The 19758-nt window shown below is 47.9% G+C and overlaps 1 protein-coding gene across 3 annotated transcripts in view; it reads left to right on the top strand.

Annotated features, from left to right (window-relative positions):
• The window catches only part of CABLES1 (Cdk5 and Abl enzyme substrate 1), a 113479-nt gene that overhangs the window by 64873 nt on the left and 28848 nt on the right, over nt 1-19758 (top strand). For 2 of the 3 annotated variants that reach the window (XM_032421377.1, XM_032421378.1), the window contains exon 4: nt 5643-5720. In XM_032421377.1, the coding sequence (XP_032277268.1) occupies nt 5643-5720 (78 nt within the window). Of the gene's footprint in view, nt 1-1665; nt 5432-5642; nt 5721-19758 lie in introns of those variants that run through there. The other variant, XM_032421379.1, reaches the window with a different exon arrangement.

Below are 19758 nucleotides of genomic sequence, written 5' to 3'. Positions count from 1 at the left end.
GAGATTGTCTTCATCCCACTCCAGGATGCAAGGGACAGAGCGCTTTGTGAGGAGCAGGCTTGGAATGTCCACGGGTGGTCTGCTCTTGCCCTCCTCCCAACTACGCACATGCAGGGGTGAGTGTTCCTAGGAGGAAGAGCATCCCCCACCCCCAGGGCTAATAAGAGTTTAAATAGAGGAAACAAGAACATCTTGATTTTGTTTTAATTTTCATTCATCTGCTATGTATTGCCAGCCCTTCAGAAAGCAGGGGGGGGGGGTTAAGCCCCCCCCCCCCCCCCCCCCCCGCAGCTTGTAATAAAATACCGTGGGAGGAGGAAGCAGTTGTGGGGGGAGGGGGCTGGGAAGAGAAAGGCCTGGCAGGCTCTGGTCCTGAGATTTCATAATAATCGTTTGTTTTCTGGCGTCAATCTTAACAGCTTTAGTTTCTCCACGCTCCCGGCCACGGTGCACGAGTGCGCAGCCGACCTGCGCGGGAGGGGTGTAGCGCTGCACAGCCATGGGAACAAAGTGACCCAATGCCAGCCGGATTCACTGTCCAGGGCTTCCCTCCAAATCATCAGGGACTAGGGGGCTTAAAACAGTAAAAGTGTGCGCGCTCACTGCTCCGGAGGCCGAAAAGTCAGCAGGCAGGTGTCAGCAGGGCCTTGTGCCTTCTGAAGGCTCTAGAGAAGGATCATCTGTCACCTAGTCCAGCTTCTGGGGGTGGCTGGCAGTCCCGGGCATCTCGGGCTCTTGGCTGTGCTACTCCAGTCCCTGCGTCTGTTGTCACACAGCCTTTCCCGTGTGTGTGTCTGGGGGTCTCCAGATGTCTGTCTTTATGAAATCCAGCCACTGGGTCTGAGGCCCATCCTAATTCAGTATGAATGCATCCCAACTTGATTACATCTGCAAAGACCATATTTCTGGCCACATTCACAGATGTCACGGACTTCAACATGGTTTTTTGGGGATCACGATTCAACCCCTGACACCAACATTTGCAGGTGTGTTTTTTCTTTCTTCCTGGTCATGTAGGGAATGAACTACAGAATTGGGGAATGCAATATACATGCAAGCCCAATACCTAACGTAGACTCCTGGACACCCCTGGGCTGTGTTCATGCTCACCCACCATTGTTGCGAATATGATTTTCTTTGCTCTAACTTTAGACGTTAGTAGCTTGTTTTTATGTCCTTAAGAGCATATTTCTGCTCTCATGGACTATTTTACCTGGGAGAGATTGAACTTTCTCACAGCCAAAAAAGATGCCCCAGGGTTGTGGAAATAGAACAGAAAGCCAGTTTTCAGCATTGGAGGGAACACTTGAGGGTCCAGGATGGCATGAGATCTTGCCTGGCTCTGGACTAACTAAGGGGTTGAGAGCAGATTTAATGACTGGTCCGTGATGCTCTGTCAACCATGGGGCCCTTGTGCATCTCTTGGCTATTTGGAACACTCCAGTATCTCCAAGGCACTATGTGCCTTTGGAAGCTTTGTGGCCGGAAGCCCTAGTTGCCTCATACCAGAAACACTTTTCTTTTTTTTTTCAAAGATTTTATTTATTTATTTGAGACAGAGAGAGAGAGAGAGCACATGAGATGGGGGAGGGTCAGAGGGAGAAGCAGGCTCCCTGCCGAGCAGGGAGCCCGATGCGGGACTCGATCCAGGGACTCCAGGATCATGACCTGAGCTGAAGGCAGCCGCCTAACCAACTGAGCCACCCAGGCGCCCCAGAAACACTTTTCTAAGCAAGGAACTGAAGCTATGTGAAGAAGAAAGATGGTGCTCTTAATGCATCCTGGAGAGGTTTGGAAAATATTGTGTATCCAGAAGCAGCTCTGCCCATGTGGGCTGCAGCCCTGGGAGCTTTTTCCTTTGTTTTGTTGCTGTTACTGTTTTTTCCTTCTCTGGCAGATGTTTGTATGGAAATGTGATCTTTAATTCCTTAAAGTCCTATCTCTCTGGAATTAATTCCTCTTTTGAAGTTATAATCTTTTATGTAATGCTTTCTGATCACCTTGACTCCAAGTCAAGTGTTAAGTGTCACAGAGGGGAAAATCATGTGGGCTTTCTGCATGCAATTTGGGCATACAAGAAATAACTACAGCGGTTGGAGGTGAACACATGGAGGTAGCCAGTTTCCGAAGTCCCCTGGAAATGGAATGTGGCTGTCTTGTGTCCTTCTTGACAACTACCATCTGATTTAATTCTTTCACAAATACAGACGCCCTTGAAGAAGGCAAACGAATCTGATTTTCTTGGGCGTCACCATGATGATGGATATTTCCCCATTACTTACAAAGTGGAAAGCTGCAAATTCACAGGAATCCTCCAGGTTTGGGACACAGCAGCTGGTCACGATGGGCCTCTCTTTAGGTTCACACTGCTCAGAGTTGCTCGTGGAGGAGATAGAAGGCAAGAGCTTGCCACTTGTTGATATTTGCCTGCTCTGGCTAAAGCCTGAAGCCCCTCCTGGATTTGGAGCTACTTCGGGAAACACATTGGATGTGTTCTTAGGAGCTCTGTTGGCTATTTCCAGCTCCCCAGAGCTTGAACAGCCACAGACTTGTGTCGAACTGCTGGCGGGTCTCTGCTCTGGATTCCTCCTCTGAACCCTGCATAACGTGGGAGTCAACAGGATGGTTCCACCCAGAAATGGAAGGGAAGTACCCAAAGATGCCGTGTTCTTACTTATGTCCTCCCCGCTCTGGCTGCTTGAGAATGGCCAACCGGAAAAGGACTAGCCCTACTGGATTGGTGGGAAACATTCCATATTCATAGTTGTTAAACTTGACCTGTGCAGTAGAATAACGTTTTTCTGAATGAGACTCAGGCTGTCAGCCTCTTCTCGACCTAAATGGTGAGGACCACACAGATGAGCACTCGTTTAGAGAACAGTGCAGCCCATTTGTTAATAGGCACATTGTGGTTGGAACTTTGGAAAGAATAATTTCCCATGCATTTATGTTCTCTTGTTTTCTTGTTCTATTGGAAATGTCCAAACAAATTCAGTGTGGGAAGGAAGCACACGTTAGCACTAAGTAATGAAGAAAACGCACTAACACTAAGCCATTTGAGTTTGTTCGATACATTCCTTCTTCTGTGTTGCAGGAGACTTGGATGTTGAGCGCCTCGAGGAATGAGTAGTTCTAGGCTTTTCTCCTGGGTGGATGGCAGGGGTTGGTGGGGCTTATTTGGAGAACCTCTGTCCTTCCATCTGGGAAGGCGCTCAGGCTGAGCAGAGCAGGAGAATGAGGCACCGGCAGCTCTCATGTCAGGGTGGTTGTGATGGGTCACCCTCTGGCCCCACCTATTCCCAGCTTGGTCACCTGCAGGCCAGGCTGGAAAGCCACCCTAGAGAATGTGGATGAAGGCTGACTGCTTGGTGTCCAGGAAGTCCGTGGATACCCAGGCAACCCACAGGGGCAGACTCTTCTAGTAAGTCTTAGAGAACGGCAAAGCATCAGGGCACATGGTGCTTAAGAGCATGGCTTCAGATCCCCGACTGGTCTCACCTGCTAGTGTGTCCCCTTTGGCATGTCACTTAACTTGCTTTCATCAGTTGAAGCATTTAGAATTGGGCATCTGATGGATCCTTAGCATTGACTCTTATTGTGTCTGCGTAAGTAAACGTACACAGGCATTCCAGTGTCTAAATCTGCTGCTGGTTGCCCTGAGAGCCCAAGGAGGCTGGCTGGTGTTTAACAAGGTGGTGTGCTCATGATTTATTTAGCGCTTGTCCCTTGAGGCCTTAGTGGCCCACTCTGGATGTGGCACTCTTGTCCTTGCAGCAGTGACAGGGTTTGGGTCTGTGGTATCTGATGAGAAGCCTCTCCCTCGAGAGAGGAGAGACAGCTCTGTGTGAGGGTTACACATCTGTAGTCACGTGTCATCCCTCAGCTGCCGTTGGAGCACACCTTTGACGTCTTAGCAGGCCTGTGTGTTTTAGCACAGAGATCTGAAGAGGTTCGGAATCCAGGAGCCATGCTGGTAAAACTTCCCTCAACTCAAGAAGGCGGTTCCCAGTAAAACTAGTTAATATTTATTGAGTGTCATTATTTGCCAGGCATTGCTCTGAGGGCTTTCCCAGTATAGACTTATTTACTCTTCACAGCATTCCTATAGGCTAGTTAGTAATTTTATCCTGTCCTTTTGGTCGAGGAAACTGAGGCTCAGAAGAGTTAGTAAGAGGTGCAAGGTCATACAAAGATGACACAGCTGATATTTGAGGCTGGGACCTGTTAACCACTGTCGACATGAATCACTGTGGGATGAACGGTTAGCCCTGGTCCTGCCTTCCCAGTGACGGGGACTCAGGGCCTGCTCTGAAGCACAGCATTGCCCACACTGTTTATGGAGGGGTTGCCATGTGGCCCACCCTTGGACTCACCCTCTGGAAGAGGAGGGAGGCAATGGTGAGCAGCCCTTTGTGATTGGTGTCCTTCTGGCAGTGGAAATAAAGAGCCGGAGAGAAAGGATCCAAAAAGGGAATGAGTAACTTGGTGAAGGGGGAGGAGATGCTTCCTGGGGCCATGACTTCTGAGCTAGGTTTGGAGGAATAAATAGGAATTCACTAAGCATACTAAGTTGGGCACAGCAGGCAGCAGGGTCTTTTAAAGGTAGGGGACAGCAAGTCCTTTAGCATGGATGGATGAATGATAGAGTGGCTGGGGTGGGGGTGGGGTGGTTTGTCCTGTTCGTTGAGACCGGAGAAGCAGAAAGAGCCAGAAGACAGAGGGCCTGCTTTGCCGTGCCAAGGAACCCAACTTTATACTGGGCAGGTAGACAATTTAATATCATAGTTGTAAAAATAAGGTCACAATCTCCAAACCTTGATGCAGTTATTAGGTTTTTTTTCCCTCTGATTTTATCATCATGATTATTGAAGAAAAATCTGATGTGTATTGCTACTGTGTTAAAGAATGTTGGGTTTTTAATCTCCTCCACTTGTTTCTCTTTTTTTTTTATCAGCAATTCTCTTTGGCAAAAGTTATTTTCATATGCCAGGATAAGTACTTTTGAGAGTTGTTTTTTTTTTTTTTATGTTTTCTTAAGTGGCCTTTGATTGCATAAGAGCATCATGCAGAACTGTTTCCAGTAGTATCTTTATAGCAGGAATGGAGGCTAAGACTGATTATGTAATTGTTCCCTTAATTTATTCTCAGAACCTAACATGCTGCCAGCATATAAAAAAAAACCCCAACGATCACAATGGCATCTGAGTGTCTCTTGCTCACGGTTTCTGGCACTATTGCTTTTGCATCGTTCACTGCAGAGGAGAAATGGATGGTTCCAGTGTGGCATGACTGTTGGCAGCACTGGGCGCCCCAGACTCATGGCTCTGTCTGTCCATCCTGCTGTGCAACCCACAGCCGACAACTCTCGCTAGAGAGGATTCGTGTGTACTCCTTAGAGACCCTCGCCAGCGTCTGGCATGTTAACCTTTGGGTAAGGAGAGGCGGCGGACTTCTGCTGCGCTGAGGTTGCATTTTGCAAGGAGCACAGAATACCATCTGTCAGAGGAGGCGCGGGAGTGTGCAAATATTGCTGTGAATTCCATGAATGCTTAATTGCTACAGTTGTTTCTTTTTTTTTAATTTAACAGTCTTTGCATTTAGTTTGTTTGTTTGTTGTTTGTTCTTTTTTTTTTATTTTTTAGAATAGTCCTTATCAGTGGCAGAAGATCCTTCTGTAGTATATTTTCAGTGCTGCCCTATCGTGACAGTGCCCAAGTTGGGTATGTATCTGCATGCTTGCTTTATAGTTCTCTGGGTGAAAAGTTGTGACACCATGTGCGTAATGTGGTTGGCCTTCCCATTTCAAAGAACTTGCCTTGCTTTGACACTGCAGATTCAGTACTTGTAAATTTGAAAGAAAGAAAGCTCCACTTTCTTTTCAGCCAGAAAGCTTCCTTGTTATTTTGTGTGTGTGTGTGTGTGTGTGTGTGTGTGTCCTCACCATGTGGCCTGCTGTTTCCAAATGTGCATTTTGTCACCTCTTCCAATACTGTAAAGCAAGAGCAATCCGGGGACCCACCCCATTCCTCAGGGCCATGTCGACTTTTGGAGAAAGGTAGGTGAAGAAAGGAATCAAAACAAACCATGTGAACGTCCTGCCTCTTGCATCTTGGGCTTGGGGCTGGAAACTGACCAGCAAGCTGGAGCAAATAACAAAGCAAAATGGTACCAGGAACAGACCTATGTGATTCACCACAGGCCAAAGGAATGCTTACTTCTCTAGCTCAACAAGCCCTTCCTTTTGCTCTGAAGAAAAGTAGGTAAGTGAGGCTCTGTCCTTGCAGAGCCTCCCCTTTACTCCCCATGCCAAACTCTGTGTTCATCTCCTCTGAGTCTTTGCATCCTTGCCCCTCACCTGTCACTGCATCCGGTGTTTGTTGTCAGGGAGCTGCTGGTATTTAGGGTAGGACAGCTCACCCCATAGGATGCCAGGAATCTTGCGGGATGTAGGCTCTGGCCTCTACAAACGAAATGCTGGAATTGCCCCCTAGACACTGTGACAATGACACACTACCCACTCATGACCATCGCCCCAAGGGACGGCAGTGTGGCCCCTGGTGCTGATTCACCATTTATTCATCTTCCACCATATTGCACGAGCTCTCCCCTGGTCATGCCTGTTCACCATGGCTTTCCCTCCCCCCACCGTAGACCTGTCAGACTCGCACCCGTTCAACTCACCACGGTCCTTATTTGTACTCTACACCGTAAGCTTCATCGAACAGAAAGTAGCACATCATCTTCTTCATGGAATTCTGACTCAGTCATTTATTAGACGTGTGCCTTAAAGAGTAGCAGTAATCTTACTGTTGATTGAGCACACACTTTGTGCTGGTCCTTTTCACTCCCTGCATCTTTACAACAGCCTTGCAAAGTAGGCGTTCTCGAAAAAGTAACAGCAAACCCTTCAGGTCAGGGGTTCAATGATCACCTGGGCGTGGCCGGCAGAGCTGCCCACAAGAGACCTCATGAGGAGGCTTGTGTGACCTTACCAACCTGCTGTGGTCCCAGGATTGGCTGCACCTGAGAGCAGGCTTATTCCCTGTGGACACTAGGTGGTACCAGCTCACAGACCTCTGCGTGACCCAGAAGGCCGGTTCATTAATCTTACACAAATAATCGCCCCAGGGCCCAGATTATTTCAGTGTGACCAGTCTGTGAGCACATTTCCAGGGAGATCTGAATCAGCCGTGGAAGGCTGTGTGCAAGTATGTCCTCTCATGGCCAGCTTGGATGGCCACTGTGGGGTTGGCCTTATTTTTCTATTTTTCTGGGCTTCCCTTGCTGACCTTTCTGATTGATGTATTCTTCCTTTGGCCATGGTCCATTTGTTCATTTATTGAGTCCTTTTATGTGACTAGATGCTGGGATAAAGATGGGCCTGGTTCCTGTCTCCTGGAACTTAAAACCAAGAAGGGGAGACATGTTAAAATTTCACATACAACTAATTACCACTTTTAATTAAGACTAAAGATGTTCGGTCAGGTGACTGCCAACTCTTCCTGGCTGAGAACTCATTCGGTTTCTGTAACATAATCTGACTTCTCTGTGCTTTTGTCTTAGAACTGTTCATGTTTGTTTCATTCTGGAATGGTGCCTTTATTTCCAAGTTCTGGGGCCCCCTCACTATGGTACCCAAGTACTTATCCCCATTTTATAGATAGGACCACTGATCCTCAAGAGTTATGGTCTCAAACATCACCTTTGGGCCAGAATGGGAATTTGAACACAAGTCTGTCCAGCCCTGGGACTTTCCATGACTCACTCTGGCCAGTAGGCAAAACAAGTTCCATATTCACAGAAAGCCATCTGTGAAATGGAGCTTTTATTTTAACTGCTTCACAGAGGTGAACTAAGACAGGGTGACTGACTATACGAGGTCCAGCACAGCACCTCGCACAGAGGTAGATGGGGCCAACTTGTCAAGGACCCCAAATTTCTTTTTTTTCTTAAGATTTTATTTATTTGACAGAGAGAGACACAGCGAGAGCGGGAACACAAGCAGGGGGAGTGGGGGAGGGAGAAGCAGGCTTCCTGCAGAGCAGGGAGCCCGATGCGGGGCTCGATCCCAGGACCCCGGGATCATGACCTGAGCCAAAGGCAGATGCTTAACGACTGAGCCACCCAGGCGCCCCAAGGACCCCAATTTCTTAAGTAAACGCAATGTGGGGATCGATGAGGGGAACTTGGGAGACTTGTAGTTTTCTGCTCGGGTGAATCACTCGCCTCTGTGAGCCTCTACTTTTGTTCCTCTGTAGGATGGGGATTGCAAGTTACTACCGGTGTCGTTAACTTTGAAGATCACTGCATTTTACGCGGAGCTCATGGGAACACATTTTAACTTAAACTGCCCAGGAAGAGATCACCCAGACTATCTTTGTTTGATATCCTTATTAGAAATGCGTGGTCCTCCCCATCTTTGACACCTGGAGGAAATGCTAGCTGGCCACCAGGGTGCGGGGAGAGGGGTGGCCGTCACTGCCTGGGTCTCCTTGACTCCCTCTGGGAGGGCCCCGTGTGTTACAGGGGCGATGGCAGAGGGTGGCCGGCTCGCTCAGCTCTCCTGCTGCTTGCCCCAGAGGAAGCAGCAAAGTGTGTTTAGGGGGATCACAGGGCATAAACTTTAGATCTTTGACATGAATAAACTCTACTCCTTCAAACTTTACAAATGAGGAAACCAAGGTGCAGTAAGGTTAATTTTCTGTAACAAAAAAACACCGGGTCCTTTGTAATGCCTGACAGAGAAAAGAATATGCCTGTTTCTGTAGTATATTCTGCTTAAGAACTCACACAAGAAACTACGAACATCATTCAAAATATTGTAATTTAGCAGCAGGATGAAGAAGCAGTTCTGCTTTGTAAATTTTTTGATGAGTAGACATCCTATTCATGAATAACTGCCACTTAAAATTAGGATTGTTTTTATTAAGTATTGGGAAATCGCTATACTCGAGTAGTTAAAGTATTTATACTGGTAAATTATATACATACATACTTTACGGTACTTTAGTTCATGCCTGTATTAACTAATACCTTTCTGCTGGAGTTCTCAGTGTGACTGGGACACAAATCCTAGCATTGCAGGGGTGGGAAGGATTTCAGAGATGACGTGGCCTGGCCTCCTTGCTTCATAGCTGGGGCCCCTCGGGCACAGGGGTGGACGCCCAGCAGAACCAGCAGCTCCAGAACCCAGTACTCCAGCCACCTTAGCCCGTTGACTTTGTGGTTTCTGGTCGCCATTTTTCTGTTGTGCTTATGCACGTGGACTGAGCCACAGGCGCCTGATTATTCCAGACAAGCGTAAACCCCCCTGCTAAAAGGAATGGTGTCCAGCTCCAACTTCATAAGGAAGTTTTAAAAACAGGAAACTCAGAAGTTCATCCAGTGTGTACTTGAACCTCTTTTACGAGGAAAGCATCTATCAGGATGGCCTTATCTGTTTCCGGCTCTGTTTTCTGGCTTCTCCGGCTGCGCTGGAGCTTCCCAAGTCTGGCTCTCACGTCTTGGCTGGCCCTGACCCCAAAGCTTTGTTCTTGGTTTTAAACTGAACTGAGCACTTACTTGGGCTCCTGACATCAGTTGACCACAGCAGACAGGCCAGTCTCAGGAGAGGTTTTACTATTTATTCGTTCACTTACTCATGCGTTTCTTCTGCTCCTATGGGTACAAGGCCTTGATGGAGGCTGGGAGGGTATAGGGATGAGTAAGACCCACTCTTCAGGAGCTTATTATCGAGCTGGAAGCCAGACATGTAAACAACCAAACCAGCACAACTTGGGAGTCCCAGAGAAGTGCTACGGAGTGCTTTAACTGCCCCCAGATCTTTATCAATGCCCACATTTATATTGTATCTGCTATTGGCAGTAAAAGCCAAGAGCTTGCTGTGTAAGTCTCCATCCCCTCCCAAGGATATTGCCACCCCTGCCTGCCTCCTGAGTAGAAATTCAGGCACTACTACCGCACAGCAGGATTCACTCATTCTCCCACAGACCCTGTCAAATCTACTATGTGCCAGGCACTGTTCTAAGCAGTAGGCATACAGTGGTGAACATGAAAATGTCTCTTGACTCGTCACCCTCTGAGGGTAGGAGACCACGAACCAGCTAATAAAGACACTGACCATCAGATGCAAGAACAAACAATGAAGTGAGTCCTCGGCAGTGTGCAACTGGAGCACAGAGTAAGGTGCTCAGGGAACTCAGGGATCAGGGAGTGCTCCCCAGAGACAGCAGCTCTTAATCAAGACTTAGAAGTATGAGGTCTTGGAGAAGCGGAGAAAGATTTTCCAGCCTCACCATTGACTTCTGAGGATATAGAAGGTGGTCTGGCCCCTTGTGAACTTCTTGGGGGTGGGGTGGGGTGGGGATTCTCTATAACGCCTGGCACGTTGAGAGAATTGGGTAAAGCACCATCCCCGCGGGACCCCCCTTGCTGACCCACACTGCAGCGGTTTGCCCTAGGTAGTGAGGGGAGGGGGTAGAGACAGAAGTGAGCTGTCCTGGATGTCACGGCCACAGGCCCATCACTCAGCCTGCCCCAGGTCTCAGTTCATACAGTGTGGAGGTTTGACTAGACTCTCCAAAGATCCTGCACACTCCATTCTCATCCTTGTCAATTTTGCTAATGTGGAAGCTGTTAAGTCTGGTTGAATGAGGAGTTTATGAATGAGGCATGCTGTTCACACTTTCCATCCACCGACAATCAGCTGCTTTTAGAGCTCCTATCTGAATAATGATTCTCCATTCAATTTTTTAAAATTTGAGGTTTTTTTGTTTTTGTTTTTGTTTTTTTAAGTACAGGTCTGGTGACTTTGCAGTTTTGTTTGGTACATGGTCTCCCGGTGTGGGCTCATTTGGGGTCATTTTGCACGCCATCAGGCTTATACTTCCAAGTTGACAGTAGAATCATTAACAGTGATTTCTAGAGCTCCTGCTTAAAGCAGACTGCTCTGGTTGTTTAGCAAGTACTGTACTCGTCAAACTGTTTTTTCCTGCCTTGATTCATAGATAAAGATACTTGAGAAAAAGAGCCTATTTCCTTAGGATTCGCTGATTAGGTAGTCCCACATCTGTGTGAACACAGTAATGGTAGGAACATAAGCTGAAGCATAAATAAGGCTTATGGTATGTCAGGCGCCATGCTAAGGGCTTTTTATACATTTGCTCATTTAATCTTCGCCAGAAGCTCATGAGGTGGGTTCTGGAATTCTCAGTTTGCGGGTACGAGGTTGGGGCAGACTGGCGTAGCAGTGGTGGCCGAGGTAGGAGGGAGGGTGGGCAGGCAGACCGCAGGCTCAGTGAGGTGCTGTGTTCTCTGCTTTGGGGCAGACAGACCCCACAGGAGCAGTTCCGAAAGCACTGACGCATAGCTGAGAGCCGAGTGTGTATTTTTTTTCACTGTCATGCCCTGTGGCTCTGCCTGCTGGCTCAGGACCAGTGACCGGTGCGGGACGCTGGCTGGCTAGTGCGTATCTGGGTGCTGGTGGAGCTCTGTGTATGTGCCCTAGGAGGGCCACGTCCTGGGGACCCAGTGGCCTTGGTGCTGGGTGGTGACCTTCCAAAGGCTTTGGAGGTTGCCACTTCACCCTGCAGCCTGGCTCCTCCAAGGGCAAACCCCAGGCATCTCTGGGTGGAGTCTTGGGTGAAAATAATCTGTGATTCCCCTCATCTGAATGTTTGTTGGCTAGAGAATAGGAGGGTCCATAGAGAGTGGGGAGGAGGTCGCATGATGCAGGTATCAGCGTGGTGCGACACCCAGGCTGCGTGTGGGCGTCGCTGGTTCAGGATCCTGAAGTGCTGCTTGCTCAGGTCTCCCCAGTACCCACCCAGCGCTGGCCAGGTCACCCCACAAACACCACCAGGAAGCGATTCAGGGACTGGTAAGGGTCTTCTTCCTGTCTTTACACCATGCTGGAAAATGCTGCTCTTTGAGAAATTGTGCTAAGTAGTTACATTAGCACCAAACATGTCTTTCCTTCACAAAAGGATTGGTGACAGGGCTTTTTTTTTTTTTTAATAGGCTTTCTTGCTTGCTTAATGAGCTCTCTTCTTTCTTAAAATATCATTTGATTTACAGAGTTTGCGTGCATACAGCACTTCAAGAAATAGCATCTGTTAGATAAAACAAGATGCTTCTGATAACTGTCCTTCGTTCCTGCTCTTCCAGTTTAGGAACTCAGAGTCTTGCCGTGGCTCTGATGGGCACGGAGGGATGGAGTGCAGGGTGGGATATGCTCAGACAACAGGATCCTCCCTGACTGTTAGGGGGAGGCAGTGGACTTAGGGTGGTCCACAGAATGTCCAGGAAATAGAAAGCAGTATAGATACCCAGGAGCGACCCAGTGGGAGGCAGTGCAGCTGGGACAAACATGCGGCCACACTCTGGGCTTCTCCTGTGGAAACGCTGCTGTGGATGTCTCCACCCCACAGTTGCCAGAAGCTCTGACCCCCGGCTCCACTCCATGTTACTTCCGCCTCCAGCCTCCACGTGAGGGCTTGGGCTCAGCTGAACGTAGGCCGCCTCTGGGCGTCTGGGAAATGTAGTCTTCGGCCTTCCTGGGTACTGTGGGCCCGTCTGCCGTCTCTGCCATTAGTGGCTCACTGGAGAATCCACCTGTCCCCACACTGAATCTGTGGAGGCCACCAAAGGACCCCAGGCCCTAACCCGGCATCAGTCCCAGGAGGGAACCCTCAGGATGTAAGGGTCCCTTTACTCTGCCCCACCCCTCACCCCCTGCAAACATGCTTCCCTGAAAGAGGAAACTCTTAGTGTTTTCAAACAGGTGTGTAGTTTGTAAAGAAATAGAGGGAAATGGCAGAAAGGAACAAAAAGACCTTGCATTTACCCAGGTAAATACTCATTCCAGTGTTCATTCTTTCCCAAACTTCTAAATTTCCCAGTGGCTGTGTTTTGGTTTCATCCTGAAGAACTTGCTCTTCCTTTACTATTTCTTTAGTATGGATCCATTGCTTCAAGTTTTTTTTTTTTTAAGATTTTATTTATTTATTTGACAGAGAAACAGCGAGAGAGGGAACACAAGCAGGGGGAGTGGGAGAGGGAGAAGCAGGCTCCCCGCAGAGCAGGGAGACTGATGCGGGACTCGACCCCAGGACCCTGGGATCATGACCTGAGCCGAAGGCAGTCGCTTAACTGTCTGAGCCACCCAGGTGCCCCCATTGCTTCAAGTTTTATTGGAAAATGTCTTTGTTTCACTTTCATTTTGTTTTTATTGTTTTTTTTTTTTCAATTTTATTGAGAAGACAATGTCTAATCAGACTCTATACATCTCCAAATCCCAGGCGAAAGCAGCACCCCCAGCCCTGCAGCCTCCCAGCCCTGGGCCCGAGACTGGTCCTCCCAGCCCCCTCGGTTCTCACCAGTGCCACTGCGGACTCCTGACCACAGCCCTCAGCCGGGACTAGTGTTGAGTTTAGGAAAATAGGATACATGGGAGCCCTCACACCCTGGATGCTTGTCGTTTTTGCAGCTCTAGGTTTATGACCCCTGCTGAAAGCCTCTTTTGTGGTTTTCTAGACTAGTGAGCACAGAGACAGGGCCTTAGGCTCTGGCCTCAGTTCTCCTCTCAGACCCATCTTCTTCCCATGGCCACTCTTGTTGGCCTTAGTAGGATGCCCGGCTCCATGACAGGTTCTCCTTGTCTTTGGGGCATTTATACTTGGTGCAGAGTTTGAAAGACTATTCTTGCCCCGCATACTGGAGCTTCTTACTGATGGAACTCAGACCTCTCCTCCAGGGCTCTTTCTCAGGCCACCCTCATAGTCCCCCTAATGCCCTGCCTCAAGGCCCTACTAAGAGGCCACTCGTGTTCCATGGTACCTTAGGCCTGTCTGAGCACTTAACAAATACATTTTAACGTCTTTGTAATTTATCCTTAACCCTCCTTGAGGGTGGATTGTCTTAGTTCTCAAGGCATCACTCACACTGCAGTGTGCATAGTAGACACTGTATTTGTTGAATGAATCATACAAATGGTATTTCTGAGGACTGTGTCTCTAGACTTTCGAGAATGGCTAATATTATGACTATATCATTGCCCCCCAAAATGATGGCCAGACTGTCTGCCTCAGCAGGAGCAGGTGCTCCCTGGGGTCCTCAGCCTGGCACCCCATCCCTGTGGGCATCTTGATAGGAATGGCAGCACTGGACGGGCAGTCAGAAGGAGGGGCCTGGAAGATGCCAACAAGGATGATCGGTCATGGACCTCTGCGCCCTGCTTTTCTGCAAATAACTGTCATGGCCACAATGAAAGCTGCTAAGTCTATGGTGACTAAAGGTGGGGTCAGGGTGAACCCAGATGCAGGTGCTAAGCTCCAACTAGGTTCCCTCCCCTGACCTACCCAGCCAGACGACTCCTCAACATGTTAGCTTCACCAACACCATGGATCACTTGTGCTGTGCTCCTTGAGTTGCTCACAAATACTAACACCCCGAATATTAAACCCAGGAATGCCAAGGGCCTTTTGCTGATGTCACACTTGGTCTGCCCAAGCCCCATCAAGTTTCCTGGCTTTCAGCTGGCTGGCTTTTCCAGCCCTTGATCAACATGTGATTTTCCTTTCATATATACTGCTTTTGCTTAAAGCAAGGGACATCTTTGAGTTGACTTTTGCACAGAGTTAGAAGGGGTTAGAAGGGGTTGGTTTTCCCAGGCCCAGTACTACCCATGGGGCAGTAGGGAGCTTCATCTTGTCACTGGTGCCCTTTCCATGTTGGGTGAAGTGAAGCTCTGCCTTGGTCCTTCCCACCACCCACTGACACCTTCACACAGTGGTGTGTGGTCTGGTCCTCACTGTCTGGCCTTTTCTGGGGCCCAGCATGGCCATGTCTAATCAGGCACATGTGTTGGGAAGATGTTAGGATTTACTTGCATGCTTAGACTGAAGACTGGCTTACAGGCTGCGCTAACTCCTTTCAAGTAAATTGCAGTTGGGCCCGAGTCCCACTAATCATTAACAAGGGTGAGTTGTCATCATTCATAACAGCAGGCTTGTGGGCTGAGCTCAATGAGCAAAAACCACTTCCAAGGGTGTAGAAGCCCCTCCTGGACATGAGGGCATTGCCACTTCTCGGGGTATCCCCAGGCTAACTCACTAAAGGATACGTGACCCAGAAGATTCGCCACGTGCTATTTCACGAGTTCAGTGGTAAGGAGCACACTTCAACTCCAAAGATAGATCTTTAGAGCTAGAAGGGACTTGGAGACTGTTCAGTCCTGTGGTTTTCAGACTTTTTTTTTTTTTCTTTTTGCTGAAGAAACCATTCCTCCAATACAAGTTTACGCAGAATGCCCATAAATAAAATAGCTAACCACAGTTATTCCAGAAAAGTGAGTGGGAATGAGAAGCCCACTCATTTTCACTCCATTCTTCATGGTCCCAGTAGGAAAACCACAGTCCTCCATCCTGTCTTTGGTGCTGAGGGGCATCTGAAGCCAAGGAGCATAGGATGTGTGGGATAGAGCTGGCAGTCAGGCAGAATCCTCAGTCCCAGCACATTAATTAGCTTTGCTGGTCCCAGGCCCACTCATCTGTAAAACTGGCTATGATGTCAGCCTCGGAGTTTTGAGAGTATTAAATATGAAAGCTCTGAGCAGTCTGCCAGGCCGTACGTAGTAGGTACTCATTAAATGTTCACTTCGGTTCCGTTTTTGTTGAGTCACAGAGTTATTTCATTGTTCTTTTTAAGTCTGCCCCAACACAGCAAATCTCAATCCGATTTTTGATGAGTTACCCAGCCCTGTTTCTACAAACACAAGGGATTCATCTTCAGATCTGCTTTTACCTGGTCTTTAAATTGTTTTCCTTAGTGGTACATGCTTATTTTTAAAAATCTAGAATGTGTGTGAAAGTGAAAGGAAGGTAAAACTTACTGAGCCCTTACCTCCTAAACAAAACCTTCATTAACATTTTGGCCTATTTCCTTCCAGTCTTTTTTTTTTTCTCTTATCCCCTAGTACATGTGCTTGTATGGAATATGAGGAGCTGATTGTTTTGTTTTGAACTCTCTTGCTGGTGGGAAGAAGCTTTGCCAAATCCCACCTTTCAAAACAAGCTATTGGAAGCTGGTCACTGAGAAGAGGAACAGATGTTGCCCGTCTCTTTCACTATAACTGTAACATCAAACCTTCCCATAGCTGTAAACACTCTTCTCAGATTAAGCTTGTAAATTATACTATTTTCTGGGAAGAGTCCCAGCCTTAAACCAGCTCCCCTTCTCTCAACCAGCAGTTTGCCAAGGCCCGATGGAGTCTTTTTGCCTTTTATCCACATGAGTCACTGCCTTCTCTTTTCTAGTGTGGATCTGTGGTTTGGCTTGGCAACCCTTTGCTTACAAAATAAATTGCAAGTAAGTTTCCCGACTCTCTTAAGTAGGCAGACCCCACCTGATAAACAGCTCAGCCACACCTCTACCTAAGACCACTGCTCTCTCCTCTTCGGCGTCGGCCCTGTCCTCTGGGCTGCTGTGCTATCACCCTGGGATCAGGAGCTGCCAAGCAATCTATGGGTTCAGAAGTAGAGAGAGGGGAGAAATTGTGAGACAGGAACAGCTTAGGAGTGAGGATCCTGGGGTCCTGAGAAGGAAAAGGAGGTCCAGAGAGGGAAGTGGAAATAATGCAAACTTGACCGCCTTTAAAGTGTTGCTGAAGGTCAGCCCCAAACCAGGAAACCATGAGAGAGACTCCACTTTTTCCTGTTTCTTCACCCTCTTACACACCTCTGACCTGTTGCTCCTGAAACCAGAGCTCTTGCTTTACTATGGGGCTAGTTCGGTGACATTATAGGCTAAAAGAGCACACTGTGGGCTGATCTCCATTTGCAACATCATTTCAGTGGGAAATGCGTTCTGAGTTCCAGAAGGGCAACTCAAAAGCTTTGGAACACAACCCACTGGTGAGTGAGAGACTACAGGCCTTGTATTGAGGGCCAGTCCCAGGACTGTCTCTGCATACGGGGACTGACACAAGTGCCCAGATGCACTTTATTTACTGAAACTGGTATCAGTAGGTATTTCTATATATAGGGATCCAATCAGAAGGAAGTAGCAGTGAACCCAGTTAACTTGTGACTCAGAGTTATGTAAAATAACCACACCGGATGATTCCAGCATGATGATGTGTGTGTAGGAACGGACCCATTCAGATAACCAGACCTGACTGAATGGTAGTGACTGGGTTCACTTACTACGGATATATATGAGACCATGTGGTGAAGAACATGGCTTCGCAGCGCAGCACAAGCTACCTCTGGGGGCATGTTTTAACATAGCAGTGTCCAGGGTTGCCTGGGTGGCTCAGTCATTTGAGTGTCCGACTCTTGGTTTCGGCTCAGGTTTTGATCTCAGGGTCATCAGATCGAGCTCCAAATTGGCTCCACACTCAGCGGGGAGACTGCTTGAGATTCTCTGCCTCTCCCTCTATGTCCCCCCCACCCCCCGCCCCACCTCCCCTCTCGCTCTCTCTCAAATAAATAAATCTTTTTTTTTTTACTTATTTGCTAGAGAGAGAGCACAAGCAGGGGGAGCGGCAGGCAGAGGGAGAAGCAGGCTCCCCACTGAGCAGGGAGCCCGATGCGGGGCTCCATCCCTGGACCCTGAGATCATAACCTGAGCCGAAGGCAGACACTTGACCGACTGAGCCACCCAGGTGTCCCAATAAATAAATAAATCTTAAAAAAATAAAATAACAGTGCCCACGTGGTATTTGTTTATGTCCTTCTTAGCTTTTGGCATGGGGGCATTTCAGATGAGGTCATCTTCTTGGGTCCGTTTCCTGAGTGTTGATTGTTTTGTGACATAGAGAACAGCTGCTTCTAAGAGGGGGCCTGGAAGCCTAAATGCCCCCTGCCATTCCCCTCTTCCTCCCTACCCACTTTCCTCCTGCACATCTCTTTTCGTTGTGGAAAATTACACATTCACAAATTGTGTTTCTTTCCTCACACCAACCATATTCCCATACAGACAGATTCTGGAATGATCTCATGGATGAATCATGCCGTTATCCAGCTATTTATAAGAGCTGCCTTTAGACAAAGATTTTGGTGTAAGCTACATTAAGTCCCCTTCATTGTCTGCCAGTTAATCTTGAGGGGATGGCTTATCGATGGAGTGCTGAGTGTGAGGGGCAGGACTTGTAGACTAAAAGCCGCTTTGATTTCACTTTTTCCTGTCAGCCCTGGGCTTTGTCCCATTGACTCTGAACTGTGGTGGTGTAACGCTCTGCTCTGATACAAGTAAGCAGACCCAATCCAAGATGGCAGCTGTATTGTATCTGAAGAGGTGAGAAATAGGACTTCCTAAACTATGATAGATGCTGGTATCACTGAGTTCCAGTTGATGCATAATCTCTTAATTAAAACTAGCTCACAAGTGGTATTTCCTAATCAGCTTTCAAGTTTTGCTCTCTGCAGCAAATCTCCCTTTTTTTTTTTTTTTTTCTGAAAGATCTGGAAATCCTATTAATATTTAACTGGCTTTTAAATTGTTTATGCATCAAAGTGTTCAAACTATTGTTGTCCCTTAATGAGCAAGTGCCCAGTGATGCTTCTGTTTGGCATTCCAAGGTCTCAAGTTTAGAGCACCATTAAGTGATCACGAGTGGCAGTCAGGCCATCTTGGAGGCTGAAAGCCCTGGAAACTGGTTAATTGGATTACTCACACAGTTCTATCTACTTTCCAGGTGTTAAGTATTTAAATCATATCTTTTTTTTATTAGGAGTAACATTGGTTCAGTAATCATATGCTCCTTAAGGAAAAGGCCTTACCTTAAACTCCTTATTTAATTTTTTTCTTTTTTAAAGATTTTGTCAGAGAGAGGGCGCGTGCAAGCACGCACAAGCAGGGGAGGAGGGGCAGAGGGAGAGGCAGGCTCCCCGTGGAGCAGGGAGCCCCATGCGGGACTCCATCCCAGGACTCCAGGATCATGACCTGAGCCGAAGGCAGACACTTAACCGACTGAGCCACCCAGGCGCCCCGAAACTTCTTGTTATTTAATAGGGAATCTTGTTTGATCAGTTCCATGCATTATGGCTCCTTGAACATCAGAAAAGGTAATGAAAGATCATTTTGCCCGTTACACTGGATGAAATCAGGAGTTGGCCGTAGTGTGGTTACAGTGACCTAGGTAATCCCCTTTGGGCACCAGGATATCTAGATTGGCCATCTGCTCTGACCAGATGATTCCACAACTGCAAAATCATGTGTATTTGCTCTTTGCCGTGGGAGCTGAAACTAAGACACGTCCAGGGGGTTTCCAACCACCAAGTCACAGGCTTTCAAGGAGAGCTACATTCAGTGAATCGCAGGGCCATCCTATGAAGAATAGGGTTTTGCTCCACAAAGAACCTCTATTTTTGCCCCTTGCTTAAGGGTATAACTGCTGCTTGGCTGTCTCCCCAAATGCATTTTCATCTTGTTTTCACCGCCTCCCCCATCTTCTGTGCGCCCCTACCCCGACCCCCTTAAACCATCTCCCATCCATCCCCATCCCCACCGGCCAGACTTTGTAAGAAAACCTTTGTGCTGGGTTTTCAAAGTGTGTCTGTTGCTTACAGCCTCTGCAAAAGAAACTTGAATAGATGAGAAATGAGCTCTTGCAGCTAAGTAGGTCTGAGCTATAGCGTCACCCGGGCCTGCGGAAGAGAAGAAAACAGACCCTTGCATTGTCCATGGTTCCTGACCCCTGGTTCTGTTAGTGCAACGGTCCAAATGAGATCCTTCCCTAGGACCTGCCTAGCCACGTTC

Source organism: Phoca vitulina, unplaced genomic scaffold (genome assembly GCF_004348235.1).
Source record: "Phoca vitulina isolate PV1807 unplaced genomic scaffold, GSC_HSeal_1.0 scaffold24, whole genome shotgun sequence".
In the NCBI taxonomy this organism is placed as follows: Eukaryota; Metazoa; Chordata; class Mammalia; order Carnivora; family Phocidae; genus Phoca; species Phoca vitulina.
Note: the sequence above shows the minus strand (reverse complement) of the source record. Positions and strands in the feature narration are given on the sequence as shown.